Source organism: Paramormyrops kingsleyae, chromosome 2 (genome assembly GCF_048594095.1).
Source record: "Paramormyrops kingsleyae isolate MSU_618 chromosome 2, PKINGS_0.4, whole genome shotgun sequence".
NCBI classification, from domain to species: Eukaryota; Metazoa; Chordata; class Actinopteri; order Osteoglossiformes; family Mormyridae; genus Paramormyrops; species Paramormyrops kingsleyae.
Window position 1 is genome coordinate 42,894,116 of NC_132798.1, and position 19,473 is coordinate 42,913,588.

At 41.1% G+C, this 19,473-nt stretch overlaps 2 protein-coding genes across 2 annotated transcripts; both read left to right on the forward strand.

The window, feature by feature from the left end:
• Positions 1 to 9,081: 9,081 nt before the first annotated feature.
• Positions 9,082 to 11,265, forward strand: LOC140587744 (uncharacterized; the record flags this gene model as incomplete). The annotated part of the gene is made up of 4 exons (XM_072709271.1): positions 9,082 to 10,126; positions 10,384 to 10,523; positions 10,627 to 10,831; positions 10,938 to 11,265. Coding segments are annotated over 4 exons (1,542 nt in total), but the record flags the coding sequence as incomplete, so codon positions are not given.
• On the forward strand, positions 11,138 to 16,509 carry LOC140587745 (uncharacterized; the record flags this gene model as incomplete). Its single annotated transcript, XM_072709272.1, has 10 exons — positions 11,138 to 11,350; positions 11,440 to 11,581; positions 11,680 to 12,327; positions 12,598 to 12,678; positions 12,932 to 13,017; positions 14,024 to 14,087; positions 15,493 to 15,559; positions 15,775 to 15,929; positions 16,042 to 16,152; positions 16,334 to 16,509. Coding segments are annotated over 6 exons (1,182 nt in total), but the record flags the coding sequence as incomplete, so codon positions are not given.
• Positions 16,510 to 19,473: the final 2,964 nt, after the last annotated feature.

The window sequence follows — 19,473 nt, forward strand, 5'->3', positions numbered from 1 at the left end:
ATAATTTGTCATCTCATATCGACATTAAATCATAAGTTTATTTAATTTTAATGTTGGCACAGAAATAAGTTACAGTGCCTTTGGAAATGCAATAAAATGCTCATTTGGAAAACGTTTAACTATCCTTTGTAATTGAGTAAAATTATGATAACTGAATACTTTTATAAGGCACTGTATACTTGATTGCAATGGGTTTTATTACTTTCCGGCTATATTAATACACCAATCAATATGTTAACCAATCATCACAGACAAGCATTACATCGATATCGGATTGAAACTATATTATGGCCATCCTACAGCTACATAAACAAGGGTAAATAGTCCTACTTTCACTGTCCTGGAGAGAGAGAGCGAGAGAGACAGAGATGTAAACATGTAAGCAGCAGCAGAATAAAATAGAAATATGATTTCAGAATGTTTTACTTACTGTATGCAAATGTCATTTTCGAGAAATGTTTGGCTCGCATTATCACCAAATTGATGACAATATCACCATTTACTACAAAACTTTGAACTCAATAATTAACAAAATAATATATAAGAAATAAATTGAGAAACTAAATTTCCTGTTACAGACAATTTATCTTAAAATAGTTTGATGTTCAGAATGCTCCTCACTCCACTTCACGCAACTTTAAAACACGCAAGGACCATGTTAGGCCAAAAGCTGAACAATGTTTGTGGGCAACACTCTTGATTTCCCCAGGAGATCTAGACATAGCATATATGCTCACCTAAAGGATTATTAGGAACACCTGTTCAATTTCTCATTAATGCAATTATCTAATCAACCAATCACATGGCAGTTGCTTCAATGCATTTAGGGGTGTGGTCCTGGTCAAGACAATCTCCTGAACTCCAAACTGAATGTCAGAATGGGAAAGAAAGGTGATTTAAGCAATTTTGAGCGTGGCATAGTTGTTGGTGCCAGACGGGCCGGTCTGAGTATTTCACAATCTGCTCAGTTACTGGGATTTTCACGCACAACCATTTCTAGGGTTTACAAAGAATGGTGTGCAAAGGGAAAAACATCCAGTATGCGGCAGTCCCGTTGGGCGAAAATGCCTTGTTGATGCTAGAGGTCAGAGGAGAATGGTCCGACTGATTCAAGCTGATAGAAGAGCAACTTTGGCTGAAATAACCACTCGTTACAACCGAGGTATGCAGCAAAGCATTTGTGAAGCCACAACACGCACAACCTTGAGGCGGATGGGCTACAACAGCAGAAGACCCCACCGGGTACCACTCATCTCCACTACAAATAGGAAAAAGAGGCTACAATTTGCACGAGCTCACCAAAATTGGACAGTTGAAGACTGGAAAAATGTTGCCTGGTCTGATGAGTCTCGATTTCTGTTGAGACATTCAAATGGTAGAGTCAGAATTTGGCGTAAACAGAATGAGAACATGGATCCATCATGCCTTGTTACCACTGTGCAGGCTGCTGGTGGTGGTGTAATGGTGTGGGGGATGTTTTCTTGGCACACTTTAGGCCCCTTAGTGCCAATTGGGCATCGTTTAAATGCCACGGCCTACCTGAGCATTGTTTCTGACCATGTCCATCCCTTTATGACCACCATGTACCCATCCTCTGATGGCTACTTCCAGCAGGATAATGCACCATGTCACAAAGCTCGAATCATTTCAAATTGATTTCTTGAACATGACAGTGAGTTCACTGTACTACAATGGCCCCAACAGTCACCAGATCTCAACCCAATAGAGCATCTTCGGGATGTGTTGGAACGGGAGCTTCGTGCCCTGGATGTGCATCCCACAAATCTCCATCAACTGCAAGATGCTATCCTATCAATATGGGCCAACATTTCTAAAGAATGCTTTCAGCACCTTGTTGAATCAATGCCACGTAGAATTAAGGCAGTTCTGAAGGCGAAAGGGGGTCAAACACCATATTAGTATGGTGTTCCTAATAATCCTTTAGGTGAGTGTATGTGTGTATGTGCACAATGAATGAATGGAATAAGCTGCTACAGTTACATTGAACCATGTGCTTGTGCTCATGTGCACAAGCACACACACACACACACACACACACGCCGATGGGCTTTAAAGTTTAACTTTAGGTTTGTGAAAGCAGACATAATTATTTCTGTCAGGACCTCGATGTGTATCCAAGCCCCAAAAACACACTAACTCAGGCGTTCACGCAACTTATCGCGAAAAACCAGACAGAAATAGACTTGAAAATTTTAAAGAAAAGACATTAGCGGTTTTTGTTAATGTTTAAAGGTATAAAAAAAAACCTTTGCTGCCTTTCTTAAATGGCTAGAAAACATTGCCTCAACACTATTAAACACGGAATCCGCTGTTTGTAAACGGTCCGCATTTTACCCTCACCGCTAAAATAGTTGTGCTTGTTTCACACTTTCTCTTGTTTCGCTTGGGTATGCCTCTACTTAAATATTGTGTCTCTAGTTAAAAGTTTGGGACCTGTGTCTCATTCACATAGGCTTTCACATATGCAAATTGCCACCCCTCTTCTGGGCTAATGCTGTACGCTCATTTTGACAACGAATTACCAGCGTTATTCGTTGATTTTTTTTGTCTAAAATGTTTATTATTCACATTGGTAGAAAAGTGCTTCAATACTTTAAAAAAAAGGTCATGGTTTATTTGAAATAACTGGGCACTCCGTTTGTTGCTGCCATATTTTGAAATGGGTTGTCTAAGGAATCCTTATTCTTTGTTTGATGCCCCGGTTTCGGGTAAACATCCGCGACGGTTTATGACTACACCACATGGCCAAAGTGGCCTGCGAACGGACGATCACCCTGATAACAAAATACAACTAAATACATCTTTGTCAGGATGTGGGGGGGGGGAGAGGTCTATGACATTCGGGCTAAATGGGGGCAATAGCTTGGGGAGCCAGCCTATCTCAAAGCCTGTGGCCTGTTTGATTCTACCCCATGTTTCCTCCGTGTATGTCCGCTGTGATATGCTTAACAGACACGTTTGATGGCATTATTCTAACATAGCATGTTGCTAAATACCGCTCACTAGTTCCTACAGCTATTAAATGTATTTAAATGAAATCGGGGCATCTTGTTTAGAATAAAACTAAGAAAATACAGGAGATCGATCTTTCGCGTGTGTTGCTGCCGCCGCCATTTTGAAAGGCGCGTCTGCGTCACTGCGCATGCGCAAGCTTCGCATCCCATAAGGCAGTTATTTCGCCCGCATTGTTCAAACGGGTGGCACGCGCCTGGCCCTGCTCCTTGGATAATGGCAGCCTAGATCACGCTAGCTTTGTGCTACGCTGACGGGACCCAGAGCCGCTATGGATGGATCTTCGCCTTTGGTGAAGTGTTTTTTTTTCTCTTTGACATTGAAATAAAACTGTTAAACTGATTACGGCTTTTTCTCATTTTTAAAAACTTGGGCTAAAGTAGTTGTGCTTGTTTCACACTTTCTCTTGTTTCGCTTGGGTATGCCTCTACTTAAATATTGTGTCTCTAGTTAAAAGTTTTGGACCTGTGTCTCATTCACATAGGCTTTCACATATGCAAATTGCCACCCCTCTTCTGGGCTAATGCCGTACGCTCATTTTGACAACGAATTACCAGCGTTATTCGTTGATTTTTTTTGTCTAAAATGTTTATTATTCACATTGGTAGAAAAGTGCTTCAATACTTTAAAAAAAGGTCATGGTTTATTTGAAATAACTGGGCACTCCGTTTGTTGCTGCCATATTTTGAAATGGGTTGTCTAAGGAATCCTTATTCTTTGTTTGATGCCCCGGTTTCGGGTAAACATCCGCGATGGTTTATGACTACACCACATGGCCAAAGTGGCCTGCGAACGGACGATCACCCTGATAACAAAATACAACTAAATACATCTTTGTCAGGATGTGGGGGGGGGGGGGGAGGTCTATGACATTCGGGCTAAATGGGGGCAATAGCTTGGGGAGCCAGCCTATCTCAAAGCCTGTGGCCTGTTTGATTCTACCCCATGTTTCCTCCGTGTATGTCCGCTGTGATATGCTTAACAGACACGTTTGATGGCATTATTCTAACATAGCATGTTGCTAAATACCGCTCACTAGTTCCTACAGCTATTAAATGTATTTAAATGAAATCGGGGCATCTTGTTTAGAATAAAACTAAGAAAATACAGGAGATCGATCTTTCGCGTGTGTTGCTGCCGCCGCCATTTTGAAAGGCGCGTCTGCGTCACTGCGCATGCGCAAGCTTCGCATCCCATAAGGCAGTTATTTCGCCCGCATTGTTCAAACGGGTGGCACGCGCCTGGCCCTGCTCCTTGGATAATGGCAGCCTAGATCACGCTAGCTTTGTGCTACACTGACGGGACCCAGAGCCGCTATGGATGGATCTTCGCCTTTGGTGAAGTGTTTTTTTTTCTCTTTGACATTGAAATAAAACTGTTAAACTGATTACGGCTTTTTCTCATTTTTAAAAACTTGGGCTAAAGTAGTTGTGCTTGTTTCACACTTTCTCTTGTTTCGCTTGGGTATGCCTCTACTTAAATATTGTGTCTCTAGTTAAAAGTTTTGGACCTGTGTCTCATTCACATAGGCTTTCACATATGCAAATTGCCACCCCTCTTCTGGGCTAATGCCGTACGCTCATTTTGACAACGAATTACCAGCGTTATTCGTTGATTTTTTTTGTCTAAAATGTTTATTATTCACATTGGTAGAAAAGTGCTTCAATACTTTAAAAAAAAGGTCATGGTTTATTTGAAATAACTGGGCACTCCGTTTGTTGCTGCCATATTTTGAAATGGGTTGTCTAAGGAATCCTTATTCTTTGTTTGATGCCCCGGTTTCGGGTAAACATCCGCGACGGTTTATGACTACACCACATGGCCAAAGTGGCCTGCGAACGGACGATCACCCTGATAACAAAATACAACTAAATACATCTTTGTCAGGATGTGGGGGGGGGGAGAGGTCTATGACATTCGGGCTAAATGGGGGCAATAGCTTGGGGAGCCAGCCTATCTCAAAGCCTGTGGCCTGTTTGATTCTACCCCATGTTTCCTCCGTGTATGTCCGCTGTGATATGCTTAACAGACACGTTTGATGGCATTATTCTAACATAGCATGTTGCTAAATACCGCTCACTAGTTCCTACAGCTATTAAATGTATTTAAATGAAATCGGGGCATCTTGTTTAGAATAAAACTAAGAAAATACAGGAGATCGATCTTTCGCGTGTGTTGCTGCCGCCGCCATTTTGAAAGGCGCGTCTGCGTCACTGCGCATGCGCAAGCTTCGCATCCCATAAGGCAGTTATTTCGCCCGCATTGTTCAAACGGGTGGCACGCGCCTGGCCCTGCTCCTTGGATAATGGCAGCCTAGATCACGCTAGCTTTGTGCTACGCTGACGGGACCCAGAGCCGCTATGGATGGATCTTCGCCTTTGGTGAAGTGTTTTTTTTTCTCTTTGACATTGAAATAAAACTGTTAAACTGATTACGGCTTTTTCTCATTTTTAAAAACTTGGGCTAAAGTAGTTGTGCTTGTTTCACACTTTCTCTTGTTTCGCTTGGGTATGCCTCTACTTAAATATTGTGTCTCTAGTTAAAAGTTTTGGACCTGTGTCTCATTCACATAGGCTTTCACATATGCAAATTGCCACCCCTCTTCTGGGCTAATGCCGTACGCTCATTTTGACAACGAATTACCAGCGTTATTCGTTGATTTTTTTTGTCTAAAATGTTTATTATTCACATTGGTAGAAAAGTGCTTCAATACTTTAAAAAAAGGTCATGGTTTATTTGAAATAACTGGGCACTCCGTTTGTTGCTGCCATATTTTGAAATGGGTTGTCTAAGGAATCCTTATTCATTGTTTGATGCCCCGGTTTCGGGTAAACATCCGCGACGGTTTATGACTACACCACATGGCCAAAGTGGCCTGCGAACGGACGATCACCCTGATAACAAAATACAACTAAATACATCTTTGTCAGGATGTGGGGGGGGGGAGAGGTCTATGACATTCGGGCTAAATGGGGGCAATAGCTTGGGGAGCCAGCCTATCTCAAAGCCTGTGGCCTGTTTGATTCTACCCCATGTTTCCTCCGTGTATGTCCGCTGTGATATGCTTAACAGACACGTTTGATGGCATTATTCTAACATAGCATGTTGCTAAATACCGCTCACTAGTTCCTACAGCTATTAAATGTATTTAAATGAAATCGGGGCATCTTGTTTAGAATAAAACTAAGAAAATACAGGAGATCGATCTTTCGCGTGTGTTGCTGCCGCCGCCATTTTGAAAGGCGCGTCTGCGTCACTGCGCATGCGCAAGCTTCGCATCCCATAAGGCAGTTATTTCGCCCGCATTGTTCAAACGGGTGGCACGCGCCTGGCCCTGCTCCTTGGATAATGGCAGCCTAGATTACGCTAGCTTTGTGCTACGCTGACGGGACCCAGAGCCGCTATGGATGGATCTTCGCCTTTGGTGAAGTGTTTTTTTTTCTCTTTGACATTGAAATAAAACTGTTAAACTGATTACGGCTTTTTCTCATTTTTAAAAACTTGGGCTAAAGTAGTTGTGCTTGTTTCACACTTTCTCTTGTTTCGCTTGGGTATGCCTCTACTTAAATATTGTGTCTCTAGTTAAAAGTTTTGGACCTGTGTCTCATTCACATAGGCTTTCACATATGCAAATTGCCACCCCTCTTCTGGGCTAATGCCGTACGCTCATTTTGACAACGAATTACCAGCGTTATTCGTTGATTTTTTTTGTCTAAAATGTTTATTATTCACATTGGTAGAAAAGTGCTTCAATACTTTAAAAAAAGGTCATGGTTTATTTGAAATAACTGGGCACTCCGTTTGTTGCTGCCATATTTTGAAATGGGTTGTCTAAGGAATCCTTATTCTTTGTTTGATGCCCCGGTTTCGGGTAAACATCCGCGACGGTTTATGACTACACCACATGGCCAAAGTGGCCTGCGAACGGACGATCACCCTGATAACAAAATACAACTAAATACATCTTTGTCAGGATGTGGGGGGGGGGAGAGGTCTATGACATTCGGGCTAAATGGGGGCAATAGCTTGGGGAGCCAGCCTATCTCAAAGCCTGTGGCCTGTTTGATTCTACCCCATGTTTCCTCCGTGTATGTCCGCTGTGATATGCTTAACAGACACGTTTGATGGCATTATTCTAACATAGCATGTTGCTAAATACCGCTCACTAGTTCCTACAGCTATTAAATGTATTTAAATGAAATCGGGGCATCTTGTTTAGAATAAAACTAAGAAAATACAGGAGATCGATCTTTCGCGTGTGTTGCTGCCGCCGCCATTTTGAAAGGCGCGTCTGCGTCACTGCGCATGCGCAAGCTTCGCATCCCATAAGGCAGTTATTTCGCCCGCATTGTTCAAACGGGTGGCACGCGCCTGGCCCTGCTCCTTGGATAATGGCAGCCTAGATCACGCTAGCTTTGTGCTACGCTGACGGGACCCAGAGCCGCTATGGATGGATCTTCGCCTTTGGTGAAGTGTTTTTTTTTCTCTTTGACATTGAAATAAAACTGTTAAACTGATTACGGCTTTTTCTCATTTTTAAAAACTTGGGCTAAAGTAGTTGTGCTTGTTTCACACTTTCTCTTGTTTCGCTTGGGTATGCCTCTACTTAAATATTGTGTCTCTAGTTAAAATTTCCGGACTTGAAATGCCCTTAGATTCAGAACATGAGAAGGGTAACACATTGAATAGACTAAAATGAAATTGGGTATGCCTCTACTTAAATATTGTGTCTCTAGTTAAAATTTCCGGACTTGAAATGCCCTTAGATTCAGAACATGAGAAGGGTAACACATTGAATAGACTAAAATGAAATTTGAATAAATAAATCATGTATATATGTTTTGTTTTAGGGCGTAACACTAGAAAACGCAGACGGTACGTTTTGCTGCTAGGTTGTTTCTCTTTTGTTTCAGGGACCGCAGGTCTGGGCCTTATGTCCTAAAAATTATATGACAATATTGCAAAATATTTATCACAAATGCATATGTAGAAAACAGACTACGACAGGTGCTTTTGAGTTTTTCTGATTATGATGACCGAATTGTTTTATTAAGAGTTATGGAGTATGTGACCGATATATTATTAAATTACACCAACAACCTCAATGGTATTTATGTAAAAATAGTATATTATGATTGTTAATTATGCAGATGTTTAGGCTATATTATGATGCTCAGGATACTCAAGTTAATGCTGATGATATGAATGCTCTATAAGATATTTTATCGATATCACAGCCTGATAACCTTACAAGCTGCATTACTTCTGCATGCATGTTATGTTGTTAGAATGAGCGTGCACCTCAGAGTAACAGTAAGTTTACACAATGTTTTATTGTTTATGTTTTAAAGCATCCAACGCATTTACAGGCCAGTCCTGATGCAACAAGGTTTTGCCTAGACGGTGTGTTCAGATGCCCATGCTGCACTTATGCAACTGACCAACAATTCAAATTTACAACACACATTCAGAGCCACGTGAGACATGCAGTACAGCATAGAGGTAATTCCTAATGATGTTTATTGGTCTATTGATTTTGGTGGTTTTAAAACATACACATGCTTAAATGTAGAATGCACTTCTTACAATCAAGATAGACAAAATGATGTGGAGTTCCTTAGTGGGAGTCCCTGAAGTCATGTGAATATTGGTAAGCTAATTTACCTATGTTTGTGTTTTGTTTGACACTGTAACTTTCTGATCAGCTACTCCTGACCTCACTCCCCCAGTCCCGTTCTGTGTATACCTTTCTTTTCTGTTGATAGCTTTGGTCTTCATGTTGCCGTCTTGCAGGTTTCTTCATCAGCAAATGCAACAATTATTGCAGACCCACAGGACACTTTCATTGTCTTTATTGCAGCCAAACAATAATACGCAAAGACCAGTTTAAACATCATGTATCCCAATGCATCAGTGAAACCAAGCCAACCACAACGGAAGCGCATCAGTCACCTCCCGCCTCTCCTGCTCCCTCCTTTACTGCTTCTGAAGCTGCATGTCCCCCTCCCCCAGTCCCCATCCTCCACCCCTCACTTTCTTCATGTTCCTCTGATCCTGGCTCCTCAGCAGCACCAGCACTACCACCCTCTCACCCAAAGAAAGCAGAAAACAGTGAAGTGTACTAGCTGTGGCCTAATCCTTAATAGACGGAACCTACGGATACATCTTCGAAGACGTCACACTCCCATCAAAATGGACATTACGGCACAGAACCACCTCAGTGCTCAGTGTGTTGATTACACAAATGGAGTGTTTGCAGTAGCAAAGTCTTTTATAGCACCCAGCACACCAGTACGTGTCATTAAAAGGACATGGGGTCCTGAACAAAAAACAATGTGTGAGCTGGATATCTGCAGAATTAATGCAGAGTTTGCAGAGAGGTCAAACCTTCGTCCATTTGAGTGCCACCACATTCAGTCCCTCGTGTACTGCCCTCCAGCCAGAATGGACACTCCATCACTTACAGAGGATGTTTTGCAGGTGATGGTACATGACAAGTGGTTTGGGGAAGACAAAAAGGAAAGGTGTTTGGTACGTCAGAGAGAAGCAAATGATGCAGGAGTCCCGTTGTCCTGTCTGGTGACTGTGTGTGGACCCCCCTACAAAAAGCACATTTCTGTATACGAGTCAACTATCTCCTATTACAGCCGGCTTGGCAGAGTGGTGGTAAGGTACAATTCTAAAATCATTTCATGGCATTGTCCTTGCGCGAACCCAAGGCAGTCATGCATACCTAAATATGTTGCCAAGTGGCATTTATTTGAAACAGACCAGGCACTCTTCAGAAAAACCAGAAGTGTGGAGGAGAACATCACAGAACATTTTCCAATTGACATGGAAAGTTTTGACCTAGAAGAAGGAGCTCCATACTCACCTGAAGGCAAAAATCTGTCGCGGATGGTTCAATACATTTTTCATAAGAAGAAACTGCCTGCGATTTTCCCCTCAGACGTGGTCAAGACCATTCATTTCCCTGTGCACTTCATACCATCAGAAACCTTTTGCTCAGAATGTTTAGAGCCCACTCCTCTAAGCGAACCTGTGCTGATTACATCTAAGGCTAAAATCCTAACAATCACTGATGTCATAGAAGGTATGTTCTCTCTTTATTTAAATATTTATTATCGATATTTTAACATTTCATTACTCACTACATGTACTGTAAATGTCAGTGTAGCCATGACTTCCACTATCAGCAGCTTAGCCTCCTTCCCAGCAATTCACACTTGTATGCTTACTGAGATAATTTCATACACTGGCTTTTAGTACTGTGCAAAGTATAGAGACATGTCACAGTGTAAAATGGTGAAAGATAAATGTGTAACATTTACTGGTGCTTGTGTCCATTAGGAATTTCAGTGTACAGAAAATGGTGCTACAGGTGTGGTATGGCATATCGATACCAGGAGTGGACTGATGGTGTCCACAATTTCGATGACCACACACTTCTGTCCATATACATGTGCCATTTTCTACGCAATACACTTCAGGTAGGAACCATGTTCTGTTGTTTTAATCATTTAAAACAATTACGAATACTTTATCAAAATAATATATTGTAAAGCCTTTAAATGTCATACATCAATTTCACAGACTCATCAGGCAGTAGGGAGTGCCATGGATGTGTTGGAGAAGACCTCTGGTAAAACCTATCCATCCAGGGAAAGGGTCCTGCAGGCTTATTTAAGCTTTGAAGCACTGTCAGACCTCGGTTACACATATGCTTGTGTATCGTGTGGTTATCATCCAGTATCTGTTGTGATGGACCTTCATGAGAAGGGCGTTTTTAGCATGCCTGGTAAGTGAACACATTTATTCATTTTCTTAGTCTTACATTGTTTCAAGCACCACATATCCAGCTATGACTGTTTGGAACATGCTTACTTAAGTCTTGCTTTCCTTAGTGAGCAGCATTGAGGAACCATCTCAGACTTTTGATGGAAAGGTAAGTGTTGAAAATTTCTGGGAGATGGTTTCCCTTGAAATGATCAGCCGTGGGTTGGTCCCAAGTAAGTACAGTCCGCACAATGTTCTAGGTGGGATGACAGTATTCTAGCATTTACTTTGTTTATCGTGGAATAATGTACTGTTATGTTAATAATATTTTCTAACATCATTTAAAGGCAACAAGTCAAACCCATTTGTCGTCCATCCCAGTTACCATAGTTGGGCTCCGTGGATTGGTCCTCACACAAGAGATAGGGATGTTGTACTCAACACTGAATACAAAGAAGTGTATTCTGCTTGTAGTGCAAAGGAGGAATCTGAGTTTAACCTCACAGAGGACCGACTGACTGATGAACTTCTTAAGCTCAAGGTACTGAACTTAAGTCAATTTTTGTCAGTTTTGTCAAAGATGTGTGTTTTTGAACCACGCCAGACCAACTATACTAATGTTCATTATAGATGGAAGCTGTGCGTGCTCTGTGCCGACAGTGTGGCATAGACCCCAAAGGCTCACGGATGGACCTGGTAACGAGACTTCAACAAGAAATGAAGAACAGAGCGAGTTATGATAAGGTGTTTTCACAGATCTGGGGAGCTTCTGGTAAGTTGTGTTCTATTACTGAGAGACCGTTTTTACAGACAGTTCTTAGTTTCATTACTTGGAATGGTTGCACTCTGATTTACAGTTTCCTTAAACAGGTGGATGGGCTGTGGTCACCTGTCCTTGTGCTGTGGTGTATGGTGTTAAGTTCAACATAAGGGCTGAGAGCCCCCGGGACTTTGCTGACCTTTTATTGTCGATGAAACATTTTCCAAACATTGTATTATATGATTTTGCGAGAGGGTTGGCAACACATACCAACCTAAGAGATCCAGAATCATTACCCTTCAAACCTCATGGGGGTAGGTTACTTGAGCCTACTGAAGATAACATCAGATGTGCCACTACTGGACAGATAAAAGTGAGCTTGCCATGGCTAGTCACCAAGAAGCCAGTTCCTGATGAAAATGGCCACCCTATAACTGGATCGTCTGAGCATTATGCTCTTTATGATAGATTTCATGAGGCAAACTCAAAAGATGCCAGGGATGTCTTGCGAAAGGTGGAACTGGTCCCAGAGTTACGTGGTTGGATCAACAGCCCGTGTGCTGAACAGCTCTTTGCTGGAATGAGGAAAAACAATCATTTTCTCAACATGATGACTCCCTCATCGCATGTCTTTTTGATGCGAAATATTTTGTGTCACTACAACAATGCTAGAAATTCAAGAACCATAGAAAGCATGAAGAAGAGATTGGGCAAAGGAGTGGACATACAGTTAAATTCCAATGGTCAGACAGTTTTGGGTATGTATTCCACCCTCATTCTAAATTATTAGTGGTAATGTCATGTTTATGTCATGTTTATGTAATTTTGCTGTCCGGTGCCGTGAAGTTATATTTGTCTTTTAATTGTAGGTGATTCCTCATGTTTATTTTGCAATTTGAAAGATCATAAAGCTATAACTTACAAATCTGTCAGAAATGCTAGACAGCATAGCGTTGATGAGAAATGCATGCAGTACAACCGATTTAACTCATTCTAAATCATTTGGTTTAAAATGTGCTTTTTTGCAGCACCAGCTGAAGCACCAGCCGAACAAGCACAAACAACAACAGCAGCACCAGCTCATGGTATGACAACTGCAGCATCCCCTGGTATGAAGACAATATATATTTTTTGAGGGCCTGGTTGTACAACTTAATAAAAACCTTAACACATCCATGTTTTTTAGAATATGTATACTTATGTATGTTTGCAGTGGGTACTTGATCTGCAGCTAAATGTATACCAACCTTCAGCCACCCTAAGAAAGTGTTATATGCTTCATAAGATGGCTCAGTATCACAGAAATGTGGTGAAACACTTATTTGGTTAATATTTTCATGCATGGTCTGATATGTATGACAGGAGATCTACCAGTGTGCAGTGATGACTGCTGGGGACTACCACATCTGGAGCACACAAGTGCCCGATCGGAAATCAGAGACTCAGAGGTGCATGTTTTATGTTTTGTTCCTCCGTATTTGTTTGTTTGTTTATATATTGATTGACTCATTTGATTGATTGCCGCATGGGCTCTCTTAGTCGCAAATTTGGAAACCATTTAACAATTGGCAACCATTTCATGTAATACAGTTGTCATTGTTTATGGGTGTTATAACTTTTAACATCTAATGTATCGGTTATTATATTATTTATAACTTGGAAACAAACTATTCATTAATCAGTAATAGAATTCCTTTTGTGTCATACTTTTTAAATATTTTCTGTGATGCCTCGTAGTGCATGGCATATAAGTGAAGTGATTAGTTGTCATTGACACACCACAGCACACAGTGCACAACAACAAAATGTGTACTCTGCATTTAACCTATATGACACCATGACATTGCAGAGGAGAGCAGTGCTTGGGGGTGGTACCTTGCTCAGGGTACTTCAGTGGCACCTTTCGATTACAAGTGCACTTCCCTATCCATTAGGCCACCACTGACCCTATTACAGACAGCAGCATAATTTAATGGAGTCAGATTAATTGGTCTTAGTGATCTGATCTGAAGGTGGGGATTAGGGTTGTAACGGTATGAGATTTTCACGGTATGATAATCGTCTCAGAAAATATCACGGTTTCGTGGTATACGGTATTAAACTATCATTATTATTAGTATAATCATCAGCTACAATGACCCTTAAATGAATAAAAAGAGATATGGTTTTTGGATGAACATGGTTTATTGTAACAAACTTTTTTTTAATGAAAATAAAAAAAACTTATGGAAGTATGAGTCTAACTTTTGGGGGAAAAATAAATAAAATAAAGCTGCGCATCTCCCATTTGAACAAAATAAGGAATAAGTTATTTCTCTTTATATTAGACAAGAATAAATCAAACTGTCCTTCCTCTTTAACAGCATATATGGGAGAGCAATATGTGCAGGGTCATGTTTGTTAATATTTTCCTGAGATTATCATAGCAGCATGCATTTCTTTGCTTTTTTTCAGGTCAGATTATGATGAAGAAATGTAAGCATGTTGAGATTTTCAGGGCTCAATCTTGACCGCTGAGGTGAGAGAATGTGTCCACTTGTACTAAACACCTATGAGTTTTCAGTTAGTGTATTTGATGATTATTCTTTTAAATAAAATTATAAAATGATCATTAAGTGTTCTCTTGAGAGTAGCTCTGGATATGTTCATGTGTTCACGTCTTCACATAGTGAATGAGACAGCAGACGCTTTAAAAACCATGACCATCATGCAGTGGCGGTTTTAGGCATGGGCGAACGGGGCAGCCGCCCGGGGCGGCACTTTTTCATGTCACGTGGGGGGCGGCACACGAACTTGGAGGAAAACAAAAATAATCTAAATAAAGCGTTTTTCTAGAGGATGGGCGAGCGGAGACGATAAGGGATGAAGTTGGGAGGGCGCCGGGAGGGATTCTATGGGGGGCGGCACACGAACCTGGAGGACAAAATAATCATCTGTGCCGCTGTGTGTGTGTGTGTGTGTGTGTGTGTGTGTGTGTGTGTGTGTGTGTGTGTGTGTGTGTGTGTGTGTGTGTGTGTGGGGGGGGGGGGGGGGGTAGTTGGTTAATGAGCAAGCGGCAGCCTTTTTGCGCTGTATATTCACAGACGCACATCGCGATTTAATTTGCTGCACAGCTATATTTTGATTTATTCATCCATCTATCTATCAAATTGGACATTTTACGTGGCATCTGAATTATACTGTAATTGACTCCAATTACATGACTGGATTCCGGGATTCCCTCTGCATCACAGAAATAATACGGCTTTAAGTTATAAATGGAACTTACCTTTATCTTCACGGAGGGATGGTGTTCGCGAATATGGGAGAACATGTTCGACGTATTTCCTCCTTTTGCGGCCACTGTTCGTCCACATTTCTTGCAAACTGGATATCCACCCCACGATCATTTTTCGGATACCCAAAATATTCCCATACTGCAGATTTTAATTTTTTTTTCGGCGGGAAATAGAGATTAGAATTTGCAGCCACTATCGGACATTTTCGCCGCTGTGCATTTATGGGTGGAGTCTAAGCAGTAAAGCGGAAAGAAGTTGCATATACACAGCAGCGCAGGTGAGATCTGGTTTCTTTTTTTTTTTTCCAAACCGCGGATAGGCAAATGTGCATGATATGATAATCGTACATGTCAATATCACAATAAACCGCCATACCGGTATACCGTTACAACCCTAGTGGGGATTGATACACCTTACAAAGTTGATGCTGTAATATTTATCACTCTGATGCATTGTTCTGACCCATATGCATATAAGCCTTTCAGTCTGACAAGCTGGTAGTATCATGACTGCCTTTTTCCAGGTCTGGTGCCCAACGTGATCAAATTGTTTTACACCTGTGCCCTCAGGTGGAGTCAACTCTATGTGATACCATTACAATATGTCATAGTTTTACAATAGTTGTGACAATATAATTTCTTTTAGGAAAATTCAATGTGTTGAAAGCACAGATGGTAGAGGAGGAGGAATGGGTTCCATCTCCATTGAACAGGTATTTATGTAGCTGATCTTACAGCTGAACCTGCTGTTTTTCTCTTTTTTTCTCTGTGCTTACTGTGCTGTACCCTACAAAAATGTGAAAACAATGAGCTTCATTTTAAGCAGTTGGAGTTGGAATGTAGAAGTCATGCTATTTTTGTCTGTTTTTGTTATATTACAGAACTATTGTAAAATAATATTTGCGTGCTTGTATGATTTCTTTCACAGATCCCCCTCGACGTCCTGGAGGATATCCTTTTAGAAGTAGTCCTGTTCGAGGGTGACAAAGCTTTTTTAAAGCTGTCACTTGTTTGTCACCTTTTTTTGGGACTTAGTCGGAAGGGAAACATTCCGTGCCCGAGCGCATTTTCAGTGGCTTGACAGTAGGTATAAAACATATTATGATATTTGAATACCCTTTGAGTTAGGATGTTTGTATTCCCATTAACAAGGGATTTTACTCTAATGAATCATTCTTAAATTTGAAACCTACAGGTGTAGTCCCATGGAAACTGTACAGTGCGGCCTATCAAGCACAATTCCGACGATTGTATCGCCTGGAATGCTGCCAGCACTGTCTAGAGACTTATAAGAACAGCTTACCAGGTATGCATACTGTGTAAGAATGTTGACAATTGTTGCTGAAGTCAGTGGTTGCAAAAAGAAAGTCACCAGAACAATTTATTGTGTGTCAGGTCCTGAATATTTTCTTGAAAGTATGCAATGAAAAACATTGTTGCTCTGTTTTGATACTAAGTATGCTTGCTTATTATTTATTGTCCCATAGGCTACATTGGGCGTGGAAGACGAGGGGAACTTCACACAGCCTGGGTTCTGCAGCGAGTTCTGCAAACACCTTACGGAAGACTTGGGTATGTGAATGGGTGGGTGGGTCAGTGAGTGAGTGAGTGAATGGGTGGGTATGTAAGGAAAATAGCAAATTGGATGACTTTGGAATAAAAAAATAACAGCTACTATGCCTCTGTTTCCTTGTCTACACACAGACTACACACATGACCGAACCACATTTTAAGTTTTATCAGCTTTTCATTAAAAAGCACAGTGGCACCCAATTGTGATGAGTTACTGTATGTGGAAATGAGTGGCACCTCTGTATCATTTGTGAATAATTTGTCATCTCATATCGACATTAAATCATAAGTTTATTTAATTTTAATGTTGGCACAGAAATAAGTTACAGTGCCTTTGGAAATGCAATAAAATGCTCATTTGGAAAACGTTTAACTATCCTTTGTAATTGAGTAAAATTATGATAACTGAATACTTTTATAAGGCACTGTATACTTGATTGCAATGGGTTTTATTACTTTCCGGCTATATTAATACACCAATCAATATGTTAACCAATCATCACAGACAAGCATTACATCGATATCGGATTGAAACTATATTATGGCCATCCTACAGCTACATAAACAAGGGTAAATAGTCCTACTTTCACTGTCCTGGAGAGAGAGAGCGAGAGAGACAGAGATGTAAACATGTAAGCAGCAGCAGAATAAAATAGAAATATGATTTCAGAATGTTTTACTTACTGTATGCAAATGTCATTTTCGAGAAATGTTTGGCTCGCATTATCACCAAATTGATGACAATATCACCATTTACTACAAAACTTTGAACTCAATAATTAACAAAATAATATATAAGAAATAAATTGAGAAACTAAATTTCCTGTTACAGACAATTTATCTTAAAATAGTTTGATGTTCAGAATGCTCCTCACTCCACTTCACGCAACTTTAAAACACGCAAGGACCATGTTAGGCCAAAAGCTGAACAATGTTTGTGGGCAACACTCTTGATTTCCCCAGGAGATCTAGACATAGCATATATGCTCACCTAAAGGATTATTAGGAACACCTGTTCAATTTCTCATTAATGCAATTATCTAATCAACCAATCACATGGCAGTTGCTTCAATGCATTTAGGGGTGTGGTCCTGGTCAAGACAATCTCCTGAACTCCAAACTGAATGTCAGAATGGGAAAGAAAGGTGATTTAAGCAATTTTGAGCGTGGCATAGTTGTTGGTGCCAGACGGGCCGGTCTGAGTATTTCACAATCTGCTCAGTTACTGGGATTTTCACGCACAACCATTTCTAGGGTTTACAAAGAATGGTGTGCAAAGGGAAAAACATCCAGTATGCGGCAGTCCCGTTGGGCGAAAATGCCTTGTTGATGCTAGAGGTCAGAGGAGAATGGTCCGACTGATTCAAGCTGATAGAAGAGCAACTTTGGCTGAAATAACCACTCGTTACAACCGAGGTATGCAGCAAAGCATTTGTGAAGCCACAACACGCACAACCTTGAGGCGGATGGGCTACAACAGCAGAAGACCCCACCGGGTACCACTCATCTCCACTACAAATAGGAAAAAGAGGCTACAATTTGCACGAGCTCACCAAAATTGGACAGTTGAAGACTGGAAAAATGTTGCCTGGTCTGATGAGTCTCGATTTCTGTTGAGACATTCAAATGGTAGAGTCAGAATTTGGCGTAAACAGAATGAGAACATGGATCCATCATGCCTTGTTACCACTGTGCAGGCTGCTGGTGGTGGTGTAATGGTGTGGGGGATGTTTTCTTGGCACACTTTAGGCCCCTTAGTGCCAATTGGGCATCGTTTAAATGCCACGGCCTACCTGAGCATTGTTTCTGACCATGTCCATCCCTTTATGACCACCATGTACCCATCCTCTGATGGCTACTTCCAGCAGGATAATGCACCATGTCACAAAGCTCGAATCATTTCAAATTGATTTCTTGAACATGACAGTGAGTTCACTGTACTACAATGGCCCCAACAGTCACCAGATCTCAACCCAATAGAGCATCTTCGGGATGTGTTGGAACGGGAGCTTCGTGCCCTGGATGTGCATCCCACAAATCTCCATCAACTGCAAGATGCTATCCTATCAATATGGGCCAACATTTCTAAAGAATGCTTTCAGCACCTTGTTGAATCAATGCCACGTAGAATTAAGGCAGTTCTGAAGGCGAAAGGGGGTCAAACACCATATTAGTATGGTGTTCCTAATAATCCTTTAGGTGAGTGTATGTGTGTATGTGCACAATGAATGAATGGAATAAGCTGCTACAGTTACATTGAACCATGTGCTTGTGCTCATGTGCACAAGCACACACACACACACACACACACACGCCGATGGGCTTTAAAGTTTAACTTTAGGTTTGTGAAAGCAGACATAATTATTTCTGTCAGGACCTCGATGTGTATCCAAGCCCCAAAAACACACTAACTCAGGCGTTCACGCAACTTATCGCGAAAAACCAGACAGAAATAGACTTGAAAATTTTAAAGAAAAGACATTAGCGGTTTTTGTTAATGTTTAAAGGTATAAAAAAAAACCTTTGCTGCCTTTCTTAAATGGCTAGAAAACATTGCCTCAACACTATTAAACACGGAATCCGCTGTTTGTAAACGGTCCGCATTTTACCCTCACCGCTAAAATAGTTGTGCTTGTTTCACACTTTCTCTTGTTTCGCTTGGGTATGCCTCTACTTAAATATTGTGTCTCTAGTTAAAAGTTTGGGACCTGTGTCTCATTCACATAGGCTTTCACATATGCAAATTGCCACCCCTCTTCTGGGCTAATGCTGTACGCTCATTTTGACAACGAATTACCAGCGTTATTCGTTGATTTTTTTTGTCTAAAATGTTTATTATTCACATTGGTAGAAAAGTGCTTCAATACTTTAAAAAAAAGGTCATGGTTTATTTGAAATAACTGGGCACTCCGTTTGTTGCTGCCATATTTTGAAATGGGTTGTCTAAGGAATCCTTATTCTTTGTTTGATGCCCCGGTTTCGGGTAAACATCCGCGACGGTTTATGACTACACCACATGGCCAAAGTGGCCTGCGAACGGACGATCACCCTGATA